At 41.1% G+C, this 25,391-nt stretch overlaps 2 protein-coding genes across 3 annotated transcripts; both read left to right on the forward strand.

Moving 5' to 3' along the window:
• Window positions 1-1,950: 1,950 nt before the first annotated feature.
• akap17a (A kinase (PRKA) anchor protein 17A) lies at window positions 1,951-10,896 on the forward strand. Of its 2 annotated transcripts, none has more exons than XM_034134563.1 (7): window positions 1,951-2,147; window positions 2,973-3,322; window positions 4,316-4,534; window positions 4,861-5,073; window positions 6,333-6,481; window positions 7,194-7,434; window positions 8,741-10,896. In XM_034134563.1, the coding sequence occupies exons 2-7, from the start codon at window positions 2,984-2,986 to the stop codon at window positions 9,632-9,634; spliced, it is 2,055 nt and encodes a 684-aa protein (XP_033990454.1). In that variant the 5' UTR covers window positions 1,951-2,147; window positions 2,973-2,983; the 3' UTR covers window positions 9,635-10,896. The 2 variants fall into 2 exon arrangements, with proteins under 2 accessions (XP_033990454.1, XP_033990453.1); XM_034134562.1 differs by having other exon boundaries at window positions 1,951-2,117.
• A 729-nt stretch (window positions 10,897-11,625) lies between these two features.
• On the forward strand, window positions 11,626-25,349 carry asmt (acetylserotonin O-methyltransferase). Its single transcript, XM_034134573.1, has 8 exons — window positions 11,626-11,727; window positions 12,482-12,656; window positions 13,044-13,173; window positions 14,044-14,112; window positions 17,290-17,408; window positions 22,872-23,012; window positions 23,535-23,657; window positions 25,132-25,349. The coding sequence occupies exons 1-8, from the start codon at window positions 11,626-11,628 to the stop codon at window positions 25,347-25,349; spliced, it is 1,077 nt and encodes a 358-aa protein (XP_033990464.1).
• The last annotated feature ends 42 nt before the right edge of the window (window positions 25,350-25,391 follow it).

The following is a 25,391-nucleotide window of genomic DNA, read 5'->3' on the forward strand; positions in this document are numbered from 1 at the left end:
ACACATCATGTATAGGAACATGAAGTCAATGCTAATTCAACCAGTATTGGTCGTGACTCAAATTGAAGCAGGCTTTCTTGTTGCCAGTCCTGCTGGACACCAAGTGATTGTTGTTGTCTGCTGGTGCTGAATAATTGATGATCCGATGACCCCTGTGCCCCCATTTACAGTATATCCACTCCTTCCTGTCCGCAAGCTGCCCATGTGACACTACACACAATAATATTTGGAGCCGGTCCTCATTCTGCTGTGTGTGTGTGTGTGTGTGTGTGTGTGTGTGTGTGTGTGTGTGTGTGTGTGTGTGTGTGTGTGTGTGTGTGTGTGTGTGTGTGTGTGTGTGTGTGTGTGTGTGTGTGTGTGTGTGTGTGTGTGTGTGTGTGTGTGTGTGTGTGTGTGTGTGTGTGTGTGTGTGTGTGTGTGTGTGTGTGTGTGTGTGTGTGTGTGTGTGTGTGTGTGTGTGTGTGTGTGTGTGTGTGTGTGTGTGTGTGTGTGTGTTGTACCAAAGACGAAACACTTTTACAAGATTATTGAGCATTTATGTTGATCTGATCTTTGAGCCTGCACTGAACATGTTTCGGTTAAGAATGTATTTTTAAATGTAAATTCACAACCAAGTAAACTGCATTTAAGGTGTTTATCATTTTTATCATTACATTTGGCATATGAGTCTGACAGACGATGAGTAGCTTGTTTTTTTTCCTGTAAGCCACGTAGTTGAGCATGTTATCCCCCAGTATGTCATCGAGGATAAGAGGCAACAACAAGTATAAAATTGAGTAGTTCAATTATATTCATATGCTATCATGAAAGGGATGGTACATTTGTATTCAATGTACTGGACATAACAAATCTGCTCTGCTGGCACAGATGCGTTTCTTAGTCCCTAGTTCTACTTCATGTTTACCAGAACAAATCTGCCATATAAAAGCAGGATTACATGTATGCAGTCATTAAATTCAAATGGGTTGCTTGTGAAAAATGTAAAAGCTCTTGAGTCAGAGTCTGCTCTTTTGATGTTTTTTCTGATCTCTGGTATTGCTGTAGTCGACTCGTCAAACAAGATTCTTAGAAGTCACTGAAGGGATGAGCTTTTTCCCCGGGACGGTAGATTTCAGTCTATTTGCCTTAGGGCAGCCTATCTGTTAGATGACTGCTGATCTGGATGGAGCAGAGAGACTGTCTGACTGCAGCTACTGACCTACATACAAAGTGAAGGGAGTAATGCCTATTATGTAAATTCCTCTGCCATCTTTTCAGGGGAAACTGTGCCAACTTCTGAGCCTGGGGCCGTTCGCTGTTGGACTAATCCATGTCCAATCTATCCCCGTCTCTCACTTTCCCCTAACAGTCACCACAGCCATGATGACATGCATCGCCTAACTTGTGACTAAGTACAAAATAACCATCAAGTTGTAAACAAATGTTCACTGTCTGCCTGATTTTCTGTTCGCCTTGTGACATGCAGTGTCTACAAAAGTATTCATACTTGTCAGAGTTTTCATGATTTATTGTTTTACTTTACAACCCTGAAAAACTGTAACAAAATGATGATGCTAATCATCAGAGAGCCATTTAATGTCAAAGTGAGAACAAAATGTCTTCCAAGTAATGTGAATGAGTTATTTAAACTATATGAAATATTTGTTTGCATATGGGTTTTTTTATACGACAAAATGACACATTTGCCTCAAGGGGTTACAATAGGCTTACAGCAGTCATATTCAAGTAATGCAATCCATTGTTACCCATTGTTTACACACCATAAACACAGGTGATTTCAATTAAACTGATTAACTTTGATGCAACACATTGTCATGATTTTATTGCCATATATTATTTCCCTGATGTGTACTTTGCACATGTTCCACATGGAGTCGCTGTTCTGAAATAGCTCCACTATGATGCTGATACTCGTTGTTTCTTTGTACGGTCAAAGTTTACTGCATACGGAAGTGGCATGTAGTTTGTCTATGATTTTTCCATGGATGTATTATAGAACAGTCTTTTACATTACGATATCAGTACGTTTTTGTTTTTAGCCTTAAAGCTGACGGATGTTGGGCAAGAGGCGGTGAAACCTACTTTGATAACTGACGCTCTCCGGTGTTGTTCAGAAGGTGATTGTGTGGATAGTGTTACTTATGACTGTAAGCTAACTCGCCTGCAAAATACCGTTAGCTAGAAATAACACAAATTTAAGTTGTTTTTCTATTAACCTCTACAAGTTTCACTTGGCTATTCGTTTATCTCTTGTCCAACATGGTCAATACATTGTTATTATTAACGGCAGCTACCTAGCTAGTATATTGTGTGTCTCCCAGTGGGATGTAGCATAACGCTAGCGACAGTTAGCTTACAGCCTTTACATGTTAGCATACAACCAGCGTTTGTGTTGCGTTCAGTGGGTCAAACAAAGAATATTTTCCTAAGCTTGACATGAGCTAACACCACTATTGCTGTTAGTAACTATCCTAGCCACATAGCATGGTAGTTACGTTTTAGGCACATACTGTATTATATACAGGTTTAATGTTAGCTAAACAGTTGTTTAAAACGTGACGATTTGATTAGGCAAATCACTTAAGATAACGCTGACATAAAGAACTGTGATTATCTACCCTAAGAATATGTTAACCTCTGTATACAAAGAAATTAATTGTAAACTAAATGCCTAATATGACATTTAAGCGCTGCATTCTGACTTTGATGTGTACCTAATAAAATAAAAATAACCACCTGTGTGTTTTCCGATAAACATTGATTTTTTGAATGGAGTTTTGTTTGGAGAGCTCTCTGTTATTGTATTAGTATCAACTAGTCAGTGTGAACCATCATTTTTACATTTTAAATCACTGTCTCGCTTGATTTTATTTGTTACGTGAATACACTAAAAATAGTTAAGTCATTTATGATTATTTCAAGAGCATCTATGATGAGCTAACAGTGTTCACTGTCTCTCCATCTTCCTGCAGCTTTCTCCACTATGTCGGCCACAATGACCACCATTGTCCATGACACTACAGAGGCAGTGTGCCTCTCCTCCGAGTACAACCTGTACCTCAAGCCCATTGCTAAAATGACCGTCAGTGTGGCCCTGCCCCAGCTCAAGCTGCCAGGCAAGAGTATCTCCAACTGGGAGGTGATGGAGAGGGTGAAGGCCATGGTAGCTCCAGAGCAGTTTTCAGCCCTGCGGATCTCCAAGAGCACCATGGACTTCATCCGCTTTGAGGGCGAGGTGGAAAACAGGACAGTGGTCAAGAGCCTGTTGTCCCGCTTAGATGGAAAGAGCATCAAACTGAGTGGATTTACTGATGTACTGAAGGTAAGGCTGACATTATTGTTGACCACAAAGCCCATCTTGAAGCTTTGCTGGTTATGTTGCTGATCAGAGCGTCTGTTCCTCAAGGTTCAAGGTTCAAGGTTCTTTATTGTCAATCTGACATAGCTACAGAGTAATTATGCAGTTGAAAATCTTATGTCACAGGCTTCTCCAACAATGCAACATAATAACATAACATAATAACAATAAGAGCAAGAGCAATACAAAAATAATAATAGTTATAAAAATGAAATAAAGTTATGATGTGGAATAGTGCAGTATGAGTCTATATACAAGTTATTGGAATGATATATATATATTAGGTATTAGATACATACTACTGAGTAGCAGTTGAATGTTTGAAGTTGTTTCAACAGTTCAATTTTTAACAGTCTCACTGCCCGCGGGAAGAAACTGTCTCCGAATCTTCTTGTCCTTGCCCGGATGCTGCGGTAACGTCTGCCAGACGGCAACAGAAAGAACAGTTTGTGGCTGGGGTGATGGGGGTCTTTGATAATCCGTAGTGATTTCTTCCTGAGCCGCTGGGAGTAAAGGTCCTCCATGGATGGCAGCTCCGTCCTGGTGATGTGCTGTGCAGTTTTCACCACCCTCTGTAAAGCCTTACGATCGAGGTCGGTGCAGCTGCCGTACCAGGCCGTCATGCTGCCAGTGAGGATACTCTCTATCGTGCACCTGTAGAAGTTGCAGAGTATCCTGGTACTTACTTGGATATTTTGATGGCTGCAGATTTGGCGCATTTGAGTTACATTTTATTGTACCGACAGATGTTTTTTATATTTTTGCCCACGTCATTTATATCAATGACTAAATATAAGAAGTACTTCTCGGTATTATTACCAAAATGCCCATAAAATGTAATCAATGCCTCTCTAAAACGGCTTCAACTAAAATATAATCCTTCGCAGGGAGGTTTTCAGATATATTGAATTGTTCCTAATAAACTGTATATTGACCCTCCCCTCCCTCTTTCCTCAGGTTCGTGCAGTAGAGAACAAAGTGGACTTCCCTACACGTCACGACTGGGACTCCTTCTTCCGTGATGCAAAGGACATGAATGAGACTCTGCCGGGGGAGAGGCCTGACACCATCCACATGGAGGGAATTCCTTGCCGATGGTTTAGCAAGAAGGACAGCCCGTTCCCAGACCGGCCCTCTGAAGAGGTCCTCATTGCGGTCTTTGAGACATTTGGCAAGGTGGGAAATGTTTCTGGTTCTATGTTGAACAGGAACTTAACCTGAACATTGAAATCTACATTTTGTTATTTCTTTGTTTGAAATCAGGTGCTGTTCCACTAGGCTTCATGGAAAAAAGTTGTTTGACTAAAATAATATAACTCATTATAGATAGCTTTATTCACATACAGTACATGTAAATGATAGAGTTGCTGAACATATTTGATTGAGAATACTGACCAAATCAGTAAACGTCATGTGTTTTATATTGTTGCATCATCGATATTTAGAGGTTGAACCAAAAATAACATATTTGATTTTACCAATATGCCACTTTTTGATTCTAGGTGCGGAATGTAGATATCCCCATGCTAGACCCGTACAGGGAGGAGATGCTGGACAAGAACTTCAACACGTTCAGTTTCGGGGGTCATCTGAACTTTGAGGCTTATGTCCAGTACCAGGAGTACGGGGGCTTCACCAAGGCCATGGACACCCTGCGCAGCATGAAGCTGATGCTGAAAGGAGACGATGGGAAGGCCGTGGCCTGCAACATCAAGGTACTGCAGGCTCTCCTGGTTGTTAAGTACTGTACAAGAACATTATGCAGAAAGGGATGGTTATTTATCTTCTCAATTATTGATTTATTTTTGCAGTTTTGAGATAGTCAATATATCATACCTTAAATGCTTACTGTTTCTGAGCTTCGTGACCATGTGCACAAAATGAAGCTTGATTAAGTTATTTTAAATCCTAAATATGTTCATTACTATATCTAAAACTTATATTATTTTCTCAATGAAGCAAATGGGAAAACTTGAAGGGTTAGTTTGTTGGTCAGACATGCAAACACACTTGGTGACGAGAGATTACTTTGTAACATAAACAATGTCCATTTTGATTGTTAAGTTCTTATAACACAATGCTATTCTTGGTCTGAATGACCCACAGAGGCCTATCAGACTTCCACATACCTCTGTTTTGGCCACGAGTGAATTGTTAATGCTGTAGTGATATTGCATATAGGCAGATTTCAGCAATTAGATTGTGTTGTTCAGGGACACGCATAGCAGCTTTAAGACCTTTTAGTGGAATGAAAATCTAAGCCTCGTCATCATTTCAAGGGTAATGAGGGTATGGGGAGAGCCAGGTCTCTTAATCCACAGCATAACGCTTCACTGTGAAATCTAAATTAGGGTAAACAGCTTTTGCCAAAACACTTTATCTTACTTTTATTTAAAACAACAATGGCTCTCCATGCCTGATGATCAGTATTGTATAAGTCAGTTTTAACCAAAGCACTGTCATTGTGTAATTTAACATTACATTACATTACATGTCACTTGTTAGACGCTTTTATCCAAAGCGACTTACATACTCAATACTGTGGGCAATCCCCACAGGAGCAATTTGGGGTGAAGTGTCTTGCCCAGGGACACAACGACATGCTGACTGCCGTGGGGTTTGAACCTGTGACCCCCTGATCCGAACACCTACGGACAACCCACTACGCTACACGTCTCCTAACATGACATCATCAAGCTGTAAAATGTGGATTATCAGACTTACTCAAATTCATTTATTATTCCCATTCTCTACAATACTAAATTAGATTTTGCTTCACTGTCTGGGATGACCAAAGCAAAACACAGACACGTTACAGCAACTTTATTACAACTACAATAAAACATTGTAGCACACAGTGGAGTATTCTTAGAATAAAAAGTGATTTTTACAAGAAAATGTACATGTTTCACTTGCTGATGAATAAAATGAACCTTTTTGCTAATCCTTATCTGTGTGTATGTGTTTTCCTCAGGTGGCCTTTGACACCAACAAGCACCTGAGTGAGTTGGCCCTGAAGAGGAGGGGCCTGGAGAGGCTGAAGTTACAGGAGCTGGAGAGGCAGAGAGAAGAGCAGAAACGACGCGAGAAGGAAGAGGAGGAGCGGCGTAAGGATGAGGAGAGGTATGATGGAAGACACAAAACGAGCTTATATTGCACAACACAGAAAAGTGATGTAACTCTGTGATTTAGGGCAGCGAATGTTTATGCATTCTCTGAAACCAAACTATACTCAATCTGTTTTTTGGTGCTTTGAATTTTCCCCACACTGTACCAAGAGAAGTGACAATGCATTTCCACTGTTTGACCACAATTCATAGCAAACAGTTACCAGAGATACACGTACACGTTTATTTCTAAAGCTTTGTTGGGTAAACTCCCGTATTATATCTGCTCTCTGATAACACAGAGAGTTGCAAGCAGCTATTGTCTGAGATCGCATGATGTAGTATTGTTAGATGTGCCAAGAGCAAGGACTGTCTTAGGTAAGACAGCTTTTATGTGCGCAGCTCCACTTGCTTGGAACAATCTTCAGCAAGAATTGAAACTGAGCAATCTCATTCCTCTGCATGTTTTTAAAGCTAGGCTAAATGAAATGCTCGTTGATACTATGGGTACTTGTAAATGTCTATAACTATGTAAATGTATCCTGTAAATATAATGTATGATGTCCTTTATTGTTTTATGTTTCATGTGGAACCTATATGCTGCAGGTCTCCCTTGAAAAAGAGATCTATGATCTCAATAGGACCAATCTGGTTAAATAAAGGTTTGAAATGAAATGAAATGAGAGGTAACAGATGTTCACAGATGTTCACTTCATATTTTTTTACAGGAAACAGAAGGAGCACGAAGAGGAGGAGAAGGAGAGGAGAAAGGAAGAGAGGATACGAAAGCGAGATCAGAAGGTGCGGGAGAAGGAAGAGAAGAAGAACATGAAGAAGGTGAGGCGGCAACAGGAAGAGGAGCAGAAGAAGCTGCAGATGAAGATCGCCATGGAGGAGAGGAGGCTGCTGCTGGCTCAGCGCAATCTGGAGTCCATCCGGCTCATCGCTGAGCTGCTGGCCAGGGCCAAGGTACGTCATGCACAATACACCTCTGAATATACACACACATACATACAGAGCTATATGGATGTGTAATCATACCAATATCTAGGTTAATGTCTAATGTGATTCTTTAATCGTCTGGTCGGTTTTTAACTTAATTTGAACCAAATGTGAAGCTCTAGTAGGTTAAGATTTAGTGTTTGAAACCTCACTAGGCCTCATACATATTCAGAAACACTGAGTGCAACTTTTCTTTTTTAGTATTTCATTAAAGGGTGCTTATAGCCGCGTTCACACCGGAGTACTTTTCACCGTACTTTTCGCGTTTAGTTCCGTTAGTACCCCTTATGTCGCGTTCACACCAAAAAGAGCACTTAACCTCGGGAACTTTTACCCCCATTTTTAGTGCCTGCTAAGAGAGATGGTACTTTCCTGGGGGGGGAAAAGTGCCCCAGTTCTGATTGGCTGGGCGAATTGCAAAGCACGCCCCGTACAACTCTGAAATGTTTTGTAGAGCCGCCATTTTATTATCCTGGCATTAGCATTATTAGCATTAGCATTAGCCCAGCGCACAAACGCAGAGAGACTAACTTATGGCAACACAAAAGAAAACATGGGAGCGGTGGAGATGAGGAGGTGTCGGCGTTCTGTCGATTTACTCGGAAGTCCCCAACTCCGGGGACTTCCGGCCGGGGACTCCGGGTGGCAGTATACGCCGTGAAGTTGTTTGCGGCCTGCCAGTAAACCCAAAGCAGAAGAAGACGAAGTGACGTCAGCGGCTCATTTGCGTAATCTTCCCTCAGGGAAAAGTACTCCGGTGTGAACGCGATCTGTACTAAATGCCCTGGGGTAATAAGTGCCGGGGCACTGAGTGCCGGCACTAAATACGGCAAAGTACTTGGTGTGAACGCGCCTATTGATGCCAAGGCTGGCTTCCTTAAGCTGAAATTAACTCTACTCTCATATTTGTCAGTTAAATATGAAGACGACATTTAAAGATGTTTCTGCTCACGGCCAAGAATTCACTTGTGTTGATGTACGAATAAACAATTTAGATAAAACGTGTGATTCGTTGCCACTAGCTGGTTTTAATACCTTCTTGCAAATAACCAGATTTCACAAGAGTAGAACATTATAATAATTACAGATTGTGTGCTTTGCAGAAAATTACTTGTGTATGACAATTGGATGATGTAACATGTAGAGTAGTTTAGAGCAGTGCTTTGTCCCTTTGTGTCCGACCTAAATTTGGATTTCTGCTGACAATTGAGTTTTCTATTGTAATTGTGTCTTTTATCTCATTGTACCTATGTGGTTTCCTCCACCTCTCCAGGCGCTGAAGCAGCAGGAGCAGGAGAAAGAGCGGGCCGAGCGGGAGGAGCAGGAACGGAAAGAGCAGGCTCGACAGAAGGAGGAACTCGCGCGTCTTCATCAGCTGGAGGCCCTCCGACGCAAGCAGGAGGAGGAGCTGCGGAGGGTGGAGGTGGAGAAGGACCGAGCCCTGGAACTCCAGCGGCGTGAGAAGGAGCTGAGGGAGAGACTGGTCTGCAACATGATGAAGAAGAGCAACGGGAAAAGCTCAAGATCTCCTCTCACGCAGGAGGAGGCGGGCCCTGTGACCAGCGAGGAGGCCTCTGATCCCCGCGGCGATGATGTGATGCTGGGGGTCCTGAGCAGGGTGTATGGAGTGAAGGCCGGCGAGAGCAAAGAAAAGCAGGGGTCCAAATCGAGTGCCCATTCACATGTTTCAGGGAAAAAAAGAGCCGCAGAAGAGAGGAGGGGAGGGGAGGACAGGAAGAAAGAGCGAGAGAGAAGAAAGGACGAGGTGGTGGGGAGCAAGCACGGTAGGGAACAAGCGAAGGGCCACGAGCCCCCCCACAGAGAGAGGAGCTCCAACAGCCGGGGCCGGAGGAGGCGGAGCCACAGCAGCAGGAGGAGGAGGAGCTCCAGTCGTCACAAGAGGAGCTCCAGTCGGCACAGGAGGAGCGCCAGTCGCCACGGCAGCAGGAGGCGCAGCCACAGCAGCAGGAGCACCAGCTCCAGCCGGGACAGGAGCCGCAGCAGCAGTGGGAGGAGCTACAGCAGGGGGAAGAGCCACAGGCACCGTAGATACAGCAGAGGCAGCTCCAAGGCCAGCAACAGGAGCAGAGATAGGAGGAGCCACAGCCATAACAGATACAAGAGACACAGCAACAGCAGAGACAGGACCTGCTCCAGACGCTGCTAGTCCCGTCAGTGTTAATATTATCACTGTTCATTGATTTATTCTTGGCTGAAGTTCAACAAGCTTGACAAAAAAAAAACATTAAAAAAAAAACCCAACATAATTCGAGTATACCGTGTAAATGTAAGCCATGTCAATTGGTGAAGTGGATTCCACGGAAATGCTTTTACCTTTTTATTTTCTTCATATTTTATACATGAAACACCACATTTACTATTTGGTTTCTAAAAAAGTATTCTTTGTAAAGCTTGAAATACATTTTATCAACATTTGGACTCTTAACTTCTATATTATGTATAATGCTTTTAATTCAAATGTAGGGAACCATTATAAACATATCAATATTAATTTCATTGAGCATTGGAAATACATTCTTTTAATTAAAGGCTAATATCGTTAGCCCGCTGTATATGTAGATTGAACACCAGTCTGACCTCCATTTTCTGCGAGCAAGTGCATGAATATAATTGATTTCGAGGAAGTAACAAGTCCAGAGAACAAATTGTGTTCCTTATTTTGATGTGGTTCGATCAGTTTGTCCACATATTACTTGCGAAAATACACACACTTTCAGACCTCGTTGCTGCCATAGTTGTGGAAGACTTTAATGTGGACTACAGGCTGCTGCTCCTTTACAAATGTGAAGTTTCCCCAGACCATAAAAAATGTTCCTCGATGTTTACGCTGACCTACGTCTGCCTGATGTGTTAGCTGCCTGAAATATGTCTTGGAATACTGCTTGAGTATTGTCTGTGTTGCTGGTGAGCAGCTCAAAGACTGATTTATTTTAGTTTCATTTTATATTTTTTAATGTGTGAGGGTTAATATAATAAATGCGATATGATGACGCAACCAAATTAAATGATATGTTAGGATGTAACTCCTTCTTTTAACTTCACAATGTAGTGCTGGATACATTTATTAAACCTTAATAGTAACGGCAAACAGTGCATTTTTTTGGTGTTATTTGTATTGTTTTATGTCTTATATAACTATGTTGCAATGTTGGAGGAGCTCGGGACTTTTCATTGCCAGGCATTTCTACACTGTAGCTGACATTAAAGCCTTTGAATCTGAACCTCACACCGTTCTTTGCTATTTTTCAGCTCTGGGGAGGAAAGTCCCAACAGTTTTGTTGACGCTGCTACATTGACATTGTTACTCGACATTGCAAAGCCCTCTTGTTATGTGTACTATGTTCTCATGATCTACTAGAGCATGCGTTGCATACACATTGTTAATATTAAAGTCAAAAGAAAACTCGAGTTTTCTGCCTCTGTAACTTTGTACTTAAAAACTGTCACAACAGATCTTGGAAATGTTATCTCTATACAAACTAAATTCCTGAAGGAACATGGTGACAACTTCCACAACTCCAGCTGTTGTATCTTTCTGCCGTCTAAATTGCTAGTTTAATTAACTGTGAATGAATAATTAATACTCCATCTGATTAGCGTCTGTGTAATGTCATCAAGGCCTGTGACATGGCCGTCTGTGTCATTACTGTAGGTCTGAGGCCACCATTAGTCTCTCAGTGTAGGTGCAATCAGGCCATATGGAGAAGAGATGGAGAGCACATATTTTATAAAACACCGTTTCCCCCCCCCAGAGGTTTGGTAGTCCAGACGCTACAACCACATTTTGGTGTCAAAACACGTCTGGTATGAGCATTTCTGAGTGAAAGTCTCCATCCAAGTGAGTGTGAGTGATCATGAACAAGGCAGCAGTGTATTGCCAGAGTTATTTCTTTGTCCACTGCAGACTGAGCCCCTGCTCTAATCTGGGTTATCTGGCTGTAATCAGCTTAGCCTAACCATACTCTCACTGCTGGGTGGGCACTTTGTGTTGCTTTAGTCTGCTCCTGTCTTCACTGCATCCATACACACACCTGCTGAAGTGCCTCAGGAGCAGGACTGCTCAACAGGAGACGTTCACTTTGCATGTAGAAGAGATTTTTTAGATTGTTTTCAGGGAGTCCTGTCCAAACTGCAGCCATGGCAGAGAATCAAGAGGGGGCTTCATCTGAGGGGAAACCAGCTGCAGACATGTATCCTAAGAAGATCCTGGAGTATATGGAAGGATTCCTCATCTCCAAGGTAACACACACATGTAGTGCATACACACTGCCCTTCATGGGTCACAAACAGGGATGCTGCTCCCTTTTACTAAGTTTAAAGTTAATGACCCAAAGTGTCTCATCCTTTTCCTGAAGGTTAATGTCACACCAATATGATGTATTTTCATAAAAGCAAAAAAAAGTTTAATCAATAGGTCAATCAACAGAAATGTATTGTCAACATTCTTGAACAAAATCTTTAGACACAATTCTGAAGTTCCAGTTTTATTTTATTTTGGTTTTACAGAACAAAAGGAATATTAATTGCAGCCCTAATCTAATTGAGGCTTTGTCACCAACCACTAGTCAGTTTTCTGCATTTTTAAAAATAATTATATAAACTATAATGAATGGATGATGAAGCTTCATTTGAAAGATTCCAAGGTATTTCAGTAAATGGTAACTAGAGAAAAACAAGAGAAATAATTATAGTTAATTAATACAAAAGAACAATATGCTCAGCAGTCTTTTATTAAAAACATTACTGATGTACATCAAAATTGCAGCTAAACTCACTCTAACATGACAGTTAGAATGAATCTTTAATATTAAGTCTATAATCCTTTACTCTGCATGTTAGTGACCTGCATGTACACCTGAATGAAGCACCACAACAAATGATCACAATAAACACATGTGTGCTCAAGGAGATAATTGTTGCTGACAGACACTGCACTCTATTGATCATCTACTATGAATGAACTCCCCTTTAGCTGCGTCTCTCTCTGACTCAGACAGTGTTCTCCTCCTGTGAGCTGGGGGTGTTTGATGTGCTGCTGGCTGCAGAGCGCCCCCTGTCTGCAGAGGAGATCAGTCAGGCCATAGGAGCCAGTCTGGACGGCACAGAGAGGCTGCTGGCTGCCTGCGCCGGCCTGCAGCTCCTCAACACACACCGGGACAATGGACAAGGTCAGCACACACACACTCTTCAATAGTCTAACAACCTCTAAATAAGTTAAGTGGTCAAACTTTGAGTAATTACAATGATTATAAAAAGACGATTTGAAAAATAACCCTGGCAAAACTGTTTCCTCGCTCTTGTTTCACAGATGAATGGAGGTACATAATGGATTTGACTTAAAACAGTCAATCACCAGAATGTGTTATTTTTCTCTCTTGCTTTTCAAGGCTTCATTATTTATTTTATCATACGTGTTATACATTGTCAATTGCTCCCCCACCAACGTGCCCACCTCCCTATAATTGTCCTTGTCTCCAATGTGGACATAAAAGATCAAAACATCTGCACTGATTCAGCCCCCTCCTCCTCTCTCTCTCTTCTCCCACCTGTTTCAGTGTGCTACAGTAACACAGAGCAGGCCAGTGTGTACCTGACCCGCTCCAGTCCTGTGTCTCTCTACCAGTCCATCCAGTACAGCTCCAGAACCATCTACCTCTGCTGGCACTACCTGACCGACGCTGTCAGGTCACACATGTTTTTTTTTTTAAATTACAAGTTTTTCGTTTTAAGCTTTAAAATGTCATGAACAACCAAAAATGTTCAGTGTAAATTGCAATGTTACAAAATAGGAAATGCAAACATTTGAGAATATTAAACAATCAATCAATTTACATTTCTTGTCCCTCGTGTGGGGGATTGTCTTTGCTCCCTCTTGAGGTGCTTTGCCTTTCAGCTACTGTTGAAGAAATGTAGATATCTTCAAAAGGACCTGTCGAATTAAACATCTATTTGTATAAGAAAATCAGTTTTATATATAGGTAACAAAATGTAACTTGAGAACACACAATGCTGCAAGGGGAGTCGAGCAGAAAAAAACAAGAATCATATCAATGGGCTTTATAACTGCTTATAAAATACAAAGACATTGTTATTGTTAACAATTCCCAGGAATTTTGTTATTCAATTAAATCAGTAAGCTAAGATTAAAATCACACACAGGTAGGGCTGGGAGAACTGCATGTTGTAGGATGTAGTCCTCCTTCTCTGTTTGAACAGTGGCTTAAAATGGATTATATTCTCATTGGTATGTCTGAGGGTGGACAGACAGCAGCCCTTTGTGAGCAAAACTGAAAACAATTACCAGTTAATATGCTACTTAAGGAAGAAGACACCCTCTTCTGTGTGGGAATGTACCACTGAATCATGTGAATACCTTAAAATAGACCGCAAATTGATGTAAACATAGCATCTACCTGAACTGTGGAGATGAGATAAAGCTGAAGCAGAATTTAGAAATACCTATCCCACAATTTGTACACTCGAATTATAAACATATGTGTGAAAATATATAACATGTATCATGTTGTCATATGAATATGTTTGTCTTTTTTCCAGGGAGGGTAGAAACCAGTATGAAAAGGCTTTTGGAGTCAGCTCCAACGACCTGTTTCAAGCTCTCTACAGGTACAAAACACACACACACACACACACACACACACACACACACACACACACACACACACACACACACACACACACACACACACACACACACACACACACACACACACACACACACACACACACACACATTTTTGCTTATTTAAATTCCACTCCTTTCTCTCCATCGTAAGCCTGTCTGTCATCCTCTTCCCTCTGAAAAACCAACTGGTGGGCTTCATTAGGAGGCAGTGGGTGTGTGAGGGGGAGACAGAGAGACAGCAGAGGGTTTGGGCGGTGATGTGAGGGCTCTTGCAGCAGAGATATAGAATATCTCTCCCATTGTCCTTGAGGTCTCGTGTTTATGGTAACTAGTGCCCACAGTTTTAACGCTTCACTGATCTGCCGGTCAGCAGTTTTCAGGGGTCACACGCTCAAAGTTTCACACTTTGTTTGCTAATAGGTTTCGATGGGACCGCCCGAGGCACCGTACTGTAGAACACTGCTGCTCCCAGAGGATCAGAGGCCGTCAAAACTCAAACACAGTGCTAAAACATCCTCCCTCAGTATGATTTGCACAGCCATTTCACTTTGATAGTTGCTGATCTGATGCGCACAAATGGAGGATGAAACAGATGTTAAAACGCACATTTCCATTATTACTTTACTCATGAAGCAATGAAATGTACCAACACCAATGTGCAGATGTATGAATTAGCTTCGCACACCAATATCACAAATATTTCTCTTGATTTGTTTAGATTTTGTACATGTCATGCAAGTTATGTTTGTATGTAGCTGCTTGTTGAGGGTTCTACACAAGCTGAACTATCTCTGTAATTGATTCATTTTGGTCCTCATTTCCTTTTGAAAAGCAGCTGATGATCTCTCAAAAACAGCCTCTTTAACAAAGATGGATGCAAAATGAGAATATTCCAAATATGAACCGTGCACACATAATGTAATACACCCTCGTGTAGATGAATTTGCAATTTAACTTTAATTGATTGAAAAAGAAAATACCCTCGGAGAAAAACTCTAACACCTGCGCACAATTGATTTAATTTGGAGTAGCAGTTGTTTGTCCCCGCTGATTTCCCCTGTGAATACTGTGGGTAAATTAGCAAGAGGGAAACAACTGCTGAAGTCATTCACTGCGTTCTTAGAGAGCTGGAGCAGAGCACGAGGATCCGAAGCTGGCTGATGACTCAGACTCCTGTTTACTCATCGACATTTAGCCAGCCGTGTACTGCACCTGAATAATTCACAGCCCGGTCCCGTCTGCAGCTTCAACTCTCATACTCGAGAAAGCAGAGAAGATTGAAGTGAAGACTGGCAGCAGAGCTTTTGAGATTTCAAAAATATACAAGACATTGTATCTGAATATGTTCTACGGATGAAAACTTCTCATCGTTTTGTTCAAAGCAGGTTGATGTGTGACATGGATTTACATGTCATTTTATATATATATTTCTTTATTTCAAATAGTTTGAGGGGTTTGACAAGTGGTTGATATGCTTCACTTGATATGGTCATTACATTGTTCATCTTAAAGTCCATTAAAATAAGTCAAACTACAGCATAAAATAAAGAAGTAAACACATAGTGTAACACATGTAACCCATTAAATGATGAATGTTACATAGTTAATATTTTCATTCATTTAATCAATTAGCCTGATGCTGTGAAATGGACATATTGATGTATTCATTATCATATTATCATTATTACAATCAATGATAATAACAATGACTTTAACTGTACACAACCTTTCATGTGCTAAATGAAGCTCAAAGTGCTTATCGCACTTATTAAAACAGGCAATATATTTCAAATACAAAGAATATATTTCATACAATTTAATAGCCTACAAATAATGTAAAATATCTTAATAAAAAAATAGAATTAAAAGTAGTCAAAATGGTATTTGAAAGTATCTGGTATCTGATTAATTATTAGTTTTTCTTTTCTTTGACAGAATCAAATCAATGTCACATTGGTCTAACAATTATAATTATTATACCACATTATTTCTCCAAGATATGGATGTTGGATCAGCCCAATGATATTCAACTATCAGTCAACAACACATTGGACGCTCAGAAATTAAACAAAACATTAATTACAATCTCCATTTTTGGTAGAGGTCAAAGCATAGTCAAAGTGTACACTACTTTCAATTATATTTTTCAGTCCTTTCTTTTATTATTTGTACAGTAAATGGAGAGGCTAAAGCATTAAGACAGCTATAAAACACACAACAGAGATCAGGCAGCCATGATCCGTAACCCAGTCAGTGACAGTAATATGACAGAGACCTGTGGGGATGTTGAGAACACAGACAGACTGATCACAAACCACCATGATGTTACAACAATGTAAATCTAAGGACAGAGATAACCAGAGTGTGCATGTAAATGTGCTCAGTCAGGGACAAAAAGGGCTGCAGATGTTATCGTTGGGGGCATTCGATAACTTACATCCAAGATGTTCTCAAATTAAAGCTGACAGTCTGCTGTTTGGCCTTACAGTCATTTTTATCTTTTCACATCCGATGTAATCAGTCTGAAGCCGCAACAATGAGTCACTTTCAAAGTTCCCCTGGAGGTCAGCTGGAGTCTGGTCCAGTGGATGGCTGATCATTGTGCTGCAGTGAAGTTTAGATGAATACAAGTTTAGTGTTGCAGAACAGATGATACTCAGAGTGTGTGTAAATGTATGTGTGTGTGTAGTATAGTATGTGTGTGAGTGAGCAAGAGACAGGGTGTAGCAGAATAAAAGAGCCTGTGGTGACTGCTGCTGCTCTGAGGAGTCTCCACCTCATCACCCAGCACTCTGTCCTGCCATGGGGCTACACACACACACACACACACACACACACACACACACACACACACACACACACACACACACACACACACACACACACACACACACACACACACACACACACACACACACACACACACACACACACACACACACACACACACACACACTGTGTCGCTACAGGGAGAAACTTTGTAGATGATGAGAGGCTCTCTGTGTGTGTACGTGTGTGTTTGACTGTTTATTGTAGACACAGAGTAAGTACATTTAGGTGACAGCTTACAGAAAATAAATGTTGCCTTAATACACAGAGATTGAAATGAAAGAAAATATGTTCTGAGAGGAATGTTTTGTGTGTGTGTGTTTGTGTAGGTCTGATGAGGAGATGGTGAAGTTTATGCAGTTAATGAACTCCATTTGGAACATCTGTGGTAAAGACGTGGTCACCGCCTTCGACCTTTCGCCTTTCAAGATCATCTGCGACCTTGGAGGTATGTGTGTGTGTGTGTGTGTGTGTGTGTGTGTGTGTGTGTGTGTGTGTGTGTGTGTGTGTGTGTGTGTGTGTGTGTGTGTGTGTGTGTGTGTGTGTGTGTGTGTGTGTGTGTGTGTGTGTGTGTGTGCGCGTGCATCAAGTCACCGTTTCTAATTTCCATAAGGTTGTGGGTTCACAGTCATTAACATTTAAAATGGTTGCTGTCATGTGTGAGACAGCTGGGCAAGCCACACACATATTAATTTAGTACAGAGTGTGTGTTTGTGTGCGTGTGTGTGTACACGCAGTCAGCTGTAACCTTTATTATACCCCCTCCACTTTAAGTTAATGACCCTTAATAAATCAGTCAACCTTGCCAACACACACACAATTCAAGGTCACCTCAACCTGAAGTAACATTATTGTGTATGGGTTAGTAGCTTTATTTTTAAAATACATGTTAAACATAGGTTGATCAGTAAAAAACACCTTAAACTATTTAGATGTCTTGGTTGGTATTACATAAAATGGTACATTGCTCAAAGTGTTTTGATATTTTAACCGCTGGACCTGTCCCCTCTTATAGTGGTGGATAAATAAAATTTATTTCAATTTGTACCATATTTTAATTACAAAAATCACTCGGTAAAGGCCATTGTTATAGAAACTGAAATTGACCATCAACTCTCAAGCTTTGTCACTGACACATTTCTCCGGCTGTCAGGCTCAGGAGATGAAAATATATTTGACTGACTTTGGTAATGGCCCCGGAACAAATGTTAGTCATTGTTACTTGAACTGTGTGCACTTCAACACTGACAACAAAATAACAGAGCATTGTATCCTGCCGAGATCAAGTGCATCAACAGCTCATTTATTTAACATTTCTTCTTACCATGTGATGTCTGTTACACAGCATGAGACTTACTGAATACGTAACGGTAAACAGGTAGCACCCTTGCCTGATTTTCTCTATGAATTCTTCTTACTGAAAACACATTTATTTACAAAGCTCCCTTTGAACAGAGTATTTCTTACAAACTGGTTTCCACAAAGATGTAAGGGTACAGGGATAAAAATAAAATAAAAAATAAGACTGAACAGACATGACATGACCTCAACAATATGAGATCAAAGAAATTCAGAAAATAAGACAGGAACAAGAACAGAGCAGGATCAAAAAGAAAAATGAATCTTCTGTTATTACAGGAAATTTCATCTCCTGCTGAAAACACCATGATATGAATAATAAGGGAAAGCTTTTCTGTGTGAGAAGTTGCCACTTTTTTCCCATTTTGAACTGAGAGCTGAGCTCCACTCATGCACACCTCCATCAGTCAATAGTGGAAGATGATGGATAATAATGAAGCCGTAATGGGATAGGAATGAAGTTCTTTCTTAGAATAAATGTTCAGTCTGCGGCTCGGTCCCTATACAACACTATACTTAAGCAATAGCTCACGACAGGCCGTGGTATATGCTCATTATATCACAGCTAAGGGGCGTGGTTCGGCCCGACGCGAAGCGGAGGGTCGACAACCCCCTTAGCTGTGATATAATGAGCATATATCACGGCCTGAAGTGAGCTATTGCTTTTATAAAACGGTTACCAAGTGTGGCAATATGAAAGAAAAATACACACTCTAATTTAAATAGTTTTTATTAGTAAATAATGATGTTCAAAATAAAATAGTCCCTCTGTTGCCTTCTGCACGAAACATAGTGCGAGGTGGTTGCTATGCAACAACACTAACAACAGCTAGCAAACATATTAGACAGAGAGCGTTGATCCATTATTTGGCTATTTATTTACATTAATGTGTATGTTGCCGTTTATTGTGCACCCACTGAAAAACTGTCCAGCATCAGTAGAATGGCTTACGTGGTTACTTGTATAGGCTGAGGTTGTTCTAGGCTGTTGCTTGGCGTGGCGAGAATATTGCTCCACTTTCTCCGGTCCCCGAGATTCGGCTTCCAGTAGCTCTGGAGAGAGCTTTCGCACCTGTGGCCACTAACGGTCATAATTTCTCTGCTTTGTTTCAAGACCCGCATCAGAAAGCTTTTGAATGGTGATACTTTTCCAGTTGGTCGACCTGCTCTTCACGTAGCTCTACATGTCGTTGTTTAGGTGCTTTTTGTTCTGGAGATAGGCACTCCTCAATCCACTCCTCCATAGTAAGACCCCCCCCCCCCCCCCCACCCCCGGAGGTCGAAGTTAATCTTAAATGTTTTTGCGGACCTTTTTGATTACAGATTTGAAAACATCGTTGCTTGCTTTAAAAGTAGCACAATTCATTATGTCAAACCTTGGAAAGTATCTAAATATCCCTGCCCTAATGCCAAAGGAACTGCACACTGAATATGTTTTTGCCGTTTGATGTCTATGTCTGGACCGTTGCGTAAAAAGGAGGGTTTCTGCCCCGTTACTTCTCCGCTGCTTTCTTGTTCCAGTTTGAAAAGCCCTGCAGTTTGCTTTTCAGCCCAACTGTATACTGTTTATCTCAGACGCGGAGGGATACTGAGTTGTTGTGAAAAGTAACTTACAATTCTACCCGTGGTATACGCTCAGTATACCACGGCTAAGAACCAATCAGATTGCTTGATTTTACTTGTCCGTTTTATAATCTGTGATAATCACATTTAAATGACTCAGCACATTATTCATGAAACCTGTGAATCCCCAATGTGTTAAATCATGGTTAAAAGTTGAGAAGCAAGCTTTGTGCAGACATTCCGACCCAGACTGAGCGTATCTATCATTGAAATGGATCAAAGTTCCTCAACATTTATCAAGAAAAAGAGAGTCAAGAAGAAAAATGTAATATTAATTCTTCAAAACAAAAGTGGGTCTCCTTTTTCCTGTTTAGATTATTGAAAAACTGCGACATTTGGGCTCAGTCAGGCAGGGAAACAGCACTGTATACTGACACTGTGTCACACGTGTGTGTGTGTGTGTGTGTGTGTGTGTGTGTGTGTGTGTGTGTGTGTGTGTGTGTGTGTGCGCGCGTGCGTGTGTGTGACACCTCTGCCGACCACACAGGGGAGCTGTGAAGCCACTGAAGGCACATTCCCACACACAGACACAGACACACACCCAGGGCAGTCCTTCTGTCTTTTCTTTCCTCTCCTCTGTGACTTTTCAGCAGGAGGTTTGCATGTTCATGTTTATGCATTAAGGTGTGTGTGTGTGTGTGTGTGTGTGTGTGTGTGTGTGTGTGTGTGTGTGTGTGTGTGTGTGTGTGTGCACAGCAGGAGTGTGAAGGGAGTGACTGACTGCAGCGTCCCATTAAGACTTTCTGTCTGTCACACAGCATCTGTTGTGTCCGCACACACCTGCTGCTCTGTCTGTCTGTCTGTCTGTCTGTCTGTCTGTCTGTCTGTCTGTCTTTCTTTCTTTCTTATTTTCGCAAAATAACTTGAGTCTACATTCAGATTGTTCTCATTACTATGATGAAGGTGGTTTGTTCTGTACTGACTGTCTGTCTGTGGAAAGTCCTTCACCTGACTTTATTTTAATTTGACATTTACCACGCATTTCATTGGTATGTTTGGTCTGAAAACGAATAATTAACTTCAAGGTTACTGCAACTCTAAGGGGAGTATTAATGCCTCTGAAGCATAACGTTTTTTTAGTTTGAATGCAAAGAGCCATCTGCTTCATGTTTTTATTTGGCAAAAATATTCAAGTAATTTACATCACACTAAATCATACCATAATGTGGGAGTATATCAAATGTATGCATTCAAGCTTTTATCATTGTAAGAAGAAACAAGCTTTGGGAAACGAGTCCTCTGTATTGAAATAATTCTTAATAGATAATTAAGCAGAAAGTAGAAGGTATAGATGGAAAGAGTATTTCTGTTCAAAATGAGGTCAGAGCATTTTGGCATGTTACTTTATAACATTAATTTGCCATCTTTAGCGATATAGCATAGTAGTAGTGCGAATAGTAATACACCATTTTTACAATTAAACTGTACACACATGTACACGTATACTACATGTATATCTAAGACAGATCAAATAAACATACAGAATACAAATAAAAGGACGGCAATAATTACAACTAATATAACAGAATGTAACAAACGCCAGTCACAGGACTCTATTAACAAACGGAGGCAGCCAGGTTTTCCCGGGGTCTCGGACAGTGTGCTGTGTTTGGTTTTTCTCCTCCTCGCTGCTCTTTGATTTTTCTCCTCTGCTAACCCCTGTTTGATGTGAGAGGCCAGTGACTGTGTTTGTGTTTGTCTGGGAAAACAAATAGAAAGTCTTGTAAAAATACAGACTGATACAGTAGCAGGAGGTCATGTGAGGAGGAAGGCACCACGGGACCTGTACACAAGCGCACACACACACACACACACACACACACACACACACACACACACACACACACACACACACACACACACACACACACACACACACACACACACACACACACACACACACACACACACACACACACAGAGATCTGGTTGGCTTTGTAAGTTTGTTAAAAGTGAGATCCTTTGATCCTGTATTCTACCTCCCTGCCTTTCCATCACTCTGTCCCATTCATGCATTCTTCATCCATCTGTCTCACACACTTCATCTCTCATTCTCTGTCTGTTTAATATTCAGTTTGCTTTGTGAAGCATGAACACTGATAATTATGCTTCCAAGGCATCAAGGTGACATATTCATATTTTCACATTAAATCCCCGCTGCCACCCTTCTATGTGTGTGTGTGTGTGTGTGTGTGTGTGTGTGTGTGTGTGTGTGTGTGTGTGTGTGTGTGTGTGTGTGTGTGTCTTGATGATGGCGCTAGATAAAAAGTTGGAAGTTCCCTAAAGTGATACATTTGATCCTCTGCAGATCATTAATGTCTGCACCAATCAAACTGATAACCTATTAAGCCATTTCAATAAAGAACAAAAAAGAGAACCCTAGTGATGGCACTAGAGTATAAGTCATTGGTTCAACATAGCATTCATTCCCTGGATACAATTAAGGTGACAACCAAATTCCATCACAATCCCTCCAGTAGTTGTTGAGATATTTCAATCTGGACCAAAGTAATGGACAGATCGACATTGCCATCATGCAGCTTAACTGGATATTTGTATTACAATTTAAAAATGTCATGTGCAAACAAAAGCAAGTGAAATCCATTTTTGTCAGATAACAATACTATCAAATGTTGTCCTTGTGTTAGCTTTCATTGGATTTGTTTTCACAAAAGATTTTTGTATAAATTGACTCTCTGATTCATTATTGGCATGAATGTTAGTGAACCATATTTCCACCAAGCTGTGACATACATCCGAATACAAATCATGCAAATAAATAATTGGTACCTATCGGAAATCATCAGTTCCACTCGTCTGACTCTGTGTGCACGGTGTGTGTTTGTGTGCACGGTGTGTACTAACTTGTTAATAAAGGTTGTGTGTATTCATTTGACTAAATGTAACTCTATTTTTTTTCTCTGTCCAGGCTGCAGTGGAGCATTAGCCAAGCAGTGCACGTCAGCCTACCCAGAATGCACTGTGACAATCTTCGACCTCCCCAAGGTGGTGTGTACGTCGAGGGAACACTTTGTCACCGAGGCCAACCAAAGGATTACCTTCCACGAAGGTAACGCCACCTCAACTGTGCGTAATTCCTTGACTTTTATAATTATATACAGCCAGTTCAAGTGCAGTTATTTACACAAACAAACAAACAAACAAACAAACAAACAAACACACACACACACACACACTCAAACGTGTACACAAATGCATGCGAGCCTGCCTGCTGAGCCAGTGCGTAGTTTTTACCTGATGTAGATACACTTTTAATGGATAGCAAGGATAAGTAATCGAAAGGTGAACACGCAAACAAACGTATTCATTTTATTACTATTTATACAGGGTAAACAATTATCTGTAAATATGTCGTAAGGTCATACACTTTTGAAATAATGTGATTACAACATACGCTGTTCCTTTGAATGAATTATGTTTGAGTATGTAACCCACTAATAGAATCATTGTCTTATTACTGGAAGCCTTGTCAACAGAATTAATAATTACATGAAATAATTAGGAGTGGCTTAGAAATTCAGTGCATTCAAAATGTGTGTGTGTGTGTGTATGTGTGTGTGTGTGTTTATAGGGGACTTCTTCAAAGACCCCCTGCCAGAGGCTGACCTCTACATCCTCGCCAGAATCCTCCACGACTGGACAGACGAACGCTGCATAGAGCTACTCACTAGAGTGTACAATGCCTGCAAACCAGGTGTGTGTGTGTGTGTGTGTGTGTGTGTGTGTGTGTGTGTGTGTGTGTGTGTGTGTGTGTGTGTGTGTGTGTGTGTGTGTGTGTGTGTGTGTGTGTGTGTGTGTGTGTGTGTGTGTGTGTGTGTGTGTGAGGAGAGAGAGTGAGTCTCTCTGTCTGTCTGTCTTTTTTCCTCTCAGCGTGAAATGAGATGGCAGATTGTATCCCACAATGCAGCTGATCCCAGAAAAATCTGTCCTTGTGACTTTGATCAAAGACAGACACACACACACACACAAAAGCAGCAAGCGCTATGAGGAGGCCGAAATCCCTCTTATGTGTTTTAATAATGGGCATTGGTGTGTGTGGGTGTGTGTACAGAGGAAATAGTACGAAAAACAAAGGAATAAACCAAGCAGGGAGGCCTTGTTGCATTGCACAAAGAAGAACCTGTCGTAGTATGAAATAGTTTATCTTTTTCTTTTCCTTTTCAGAAGTTTTAAAATGATATAAAAAGAAATACCCAGGTGTTTCTCATTAAATTAATGATGTTTTATTAATCCACCATTACTGCAGTGCAAGGAATTAACTGACAACATTAGTTACACCTGTGTTGGACTACATTACATTACATCTCACTTGTTAGATGCTTTTATCCAAAGTGACTAACATACATGCAATACTGTGGGCAATCCCCACAGGAGCAATTTGGGGTGAAGTGTCCTAGACATGAATACTGCAGTGGGGATGATCCCCTGATCCGAAGATCAACGCACTAGCCCACTGAGCCACAGCCTCCCTAATCAAAATGTCTGCTGTTAAAGGTCACCTATTGTGCAAAATCCACTTTTTAATGTATTTTATACATAAACATGTGTCCCCTCTGTGTTAAGATATTCTGAAAGTCTCAGGAAAAAAGATTTGCTCACTTTTTGTCCTGATCCATTTATATAAAAACCTTTCTGAAAATGAGCTGATCAGATTTTGGCCACTTTATGATGTCATAACGATTTGTTTGGCTACCATTAGCCAATAACCAACCAAGGTAACACCCACCCACCTTATCCCCTGAATCTCCTCCTAGAGCACCATTGTGTTCTTTTTAACCAAATATCTCGCAGAGGGGCGTTGGGAGTGGCTCCTTATTTTCATCTAAAGTAAAAGAGAGAGAATCAGCACTTTTGAAACAGGGCTGAAACAGAGGGGTTTATGGGATGCTACAATGCACAATCTGTTTGGTATTTCGAGCCAAACACTTCAGATACATGTTTTGAATATATCTGAGACCTATAATATATTGATGTAAAACAGTATAATAGGGTACCTTTAAAAAGGGTCTATGAGAAGCAGAGAAGCTATCGCTAGCTAGCTGAGCTTTGCCACAACAATCAGTCAGAGGAACAGACACAAAAAAAAAATGAAAAAAGGGAAAGAAATACCCAAAATATCAAAAGACAGGAGTAATAAAACAAAGCTGACGTTGGGGTCGGTCCTGCAGGAGGCGCTGTGTTGCTGGTGGAGGCGTTGCTCCATGAGGACGGCTCCGGCCCGGTGACGGTGCAGCTCTACTCCCTGAACATGCTGGTGCAGACGGAGGGGAGAGAGAGGACAGCTGCTCAGTACGCTGCCCTGCTGACTGCCGCCGGATTCACCGGCACCCAGCACCGCCTCACCGGGAAGATCTACGACGCTGTGCTGGGACACAAAGAGACATGAGACCCACAGAGGAGGCTACCTGCATATGTGCCAGCTCTAAAA

The sequence above is a fragment of the Trematomus bernacchii genome, unplaced genomic scaffold (genome assembly GCF_902827165.1).
Source record: "Trematomus bernacchii unplaced genomic scaffold, fTreBer1.1, whole genome shotgun sequence".
Taxonomy (NCBI): Eukaryota; Metazoa; Chordata; class Actinopteri; order Perciformes; family Nototheniidae; genus Trematomus; species Trematomus bernacchii.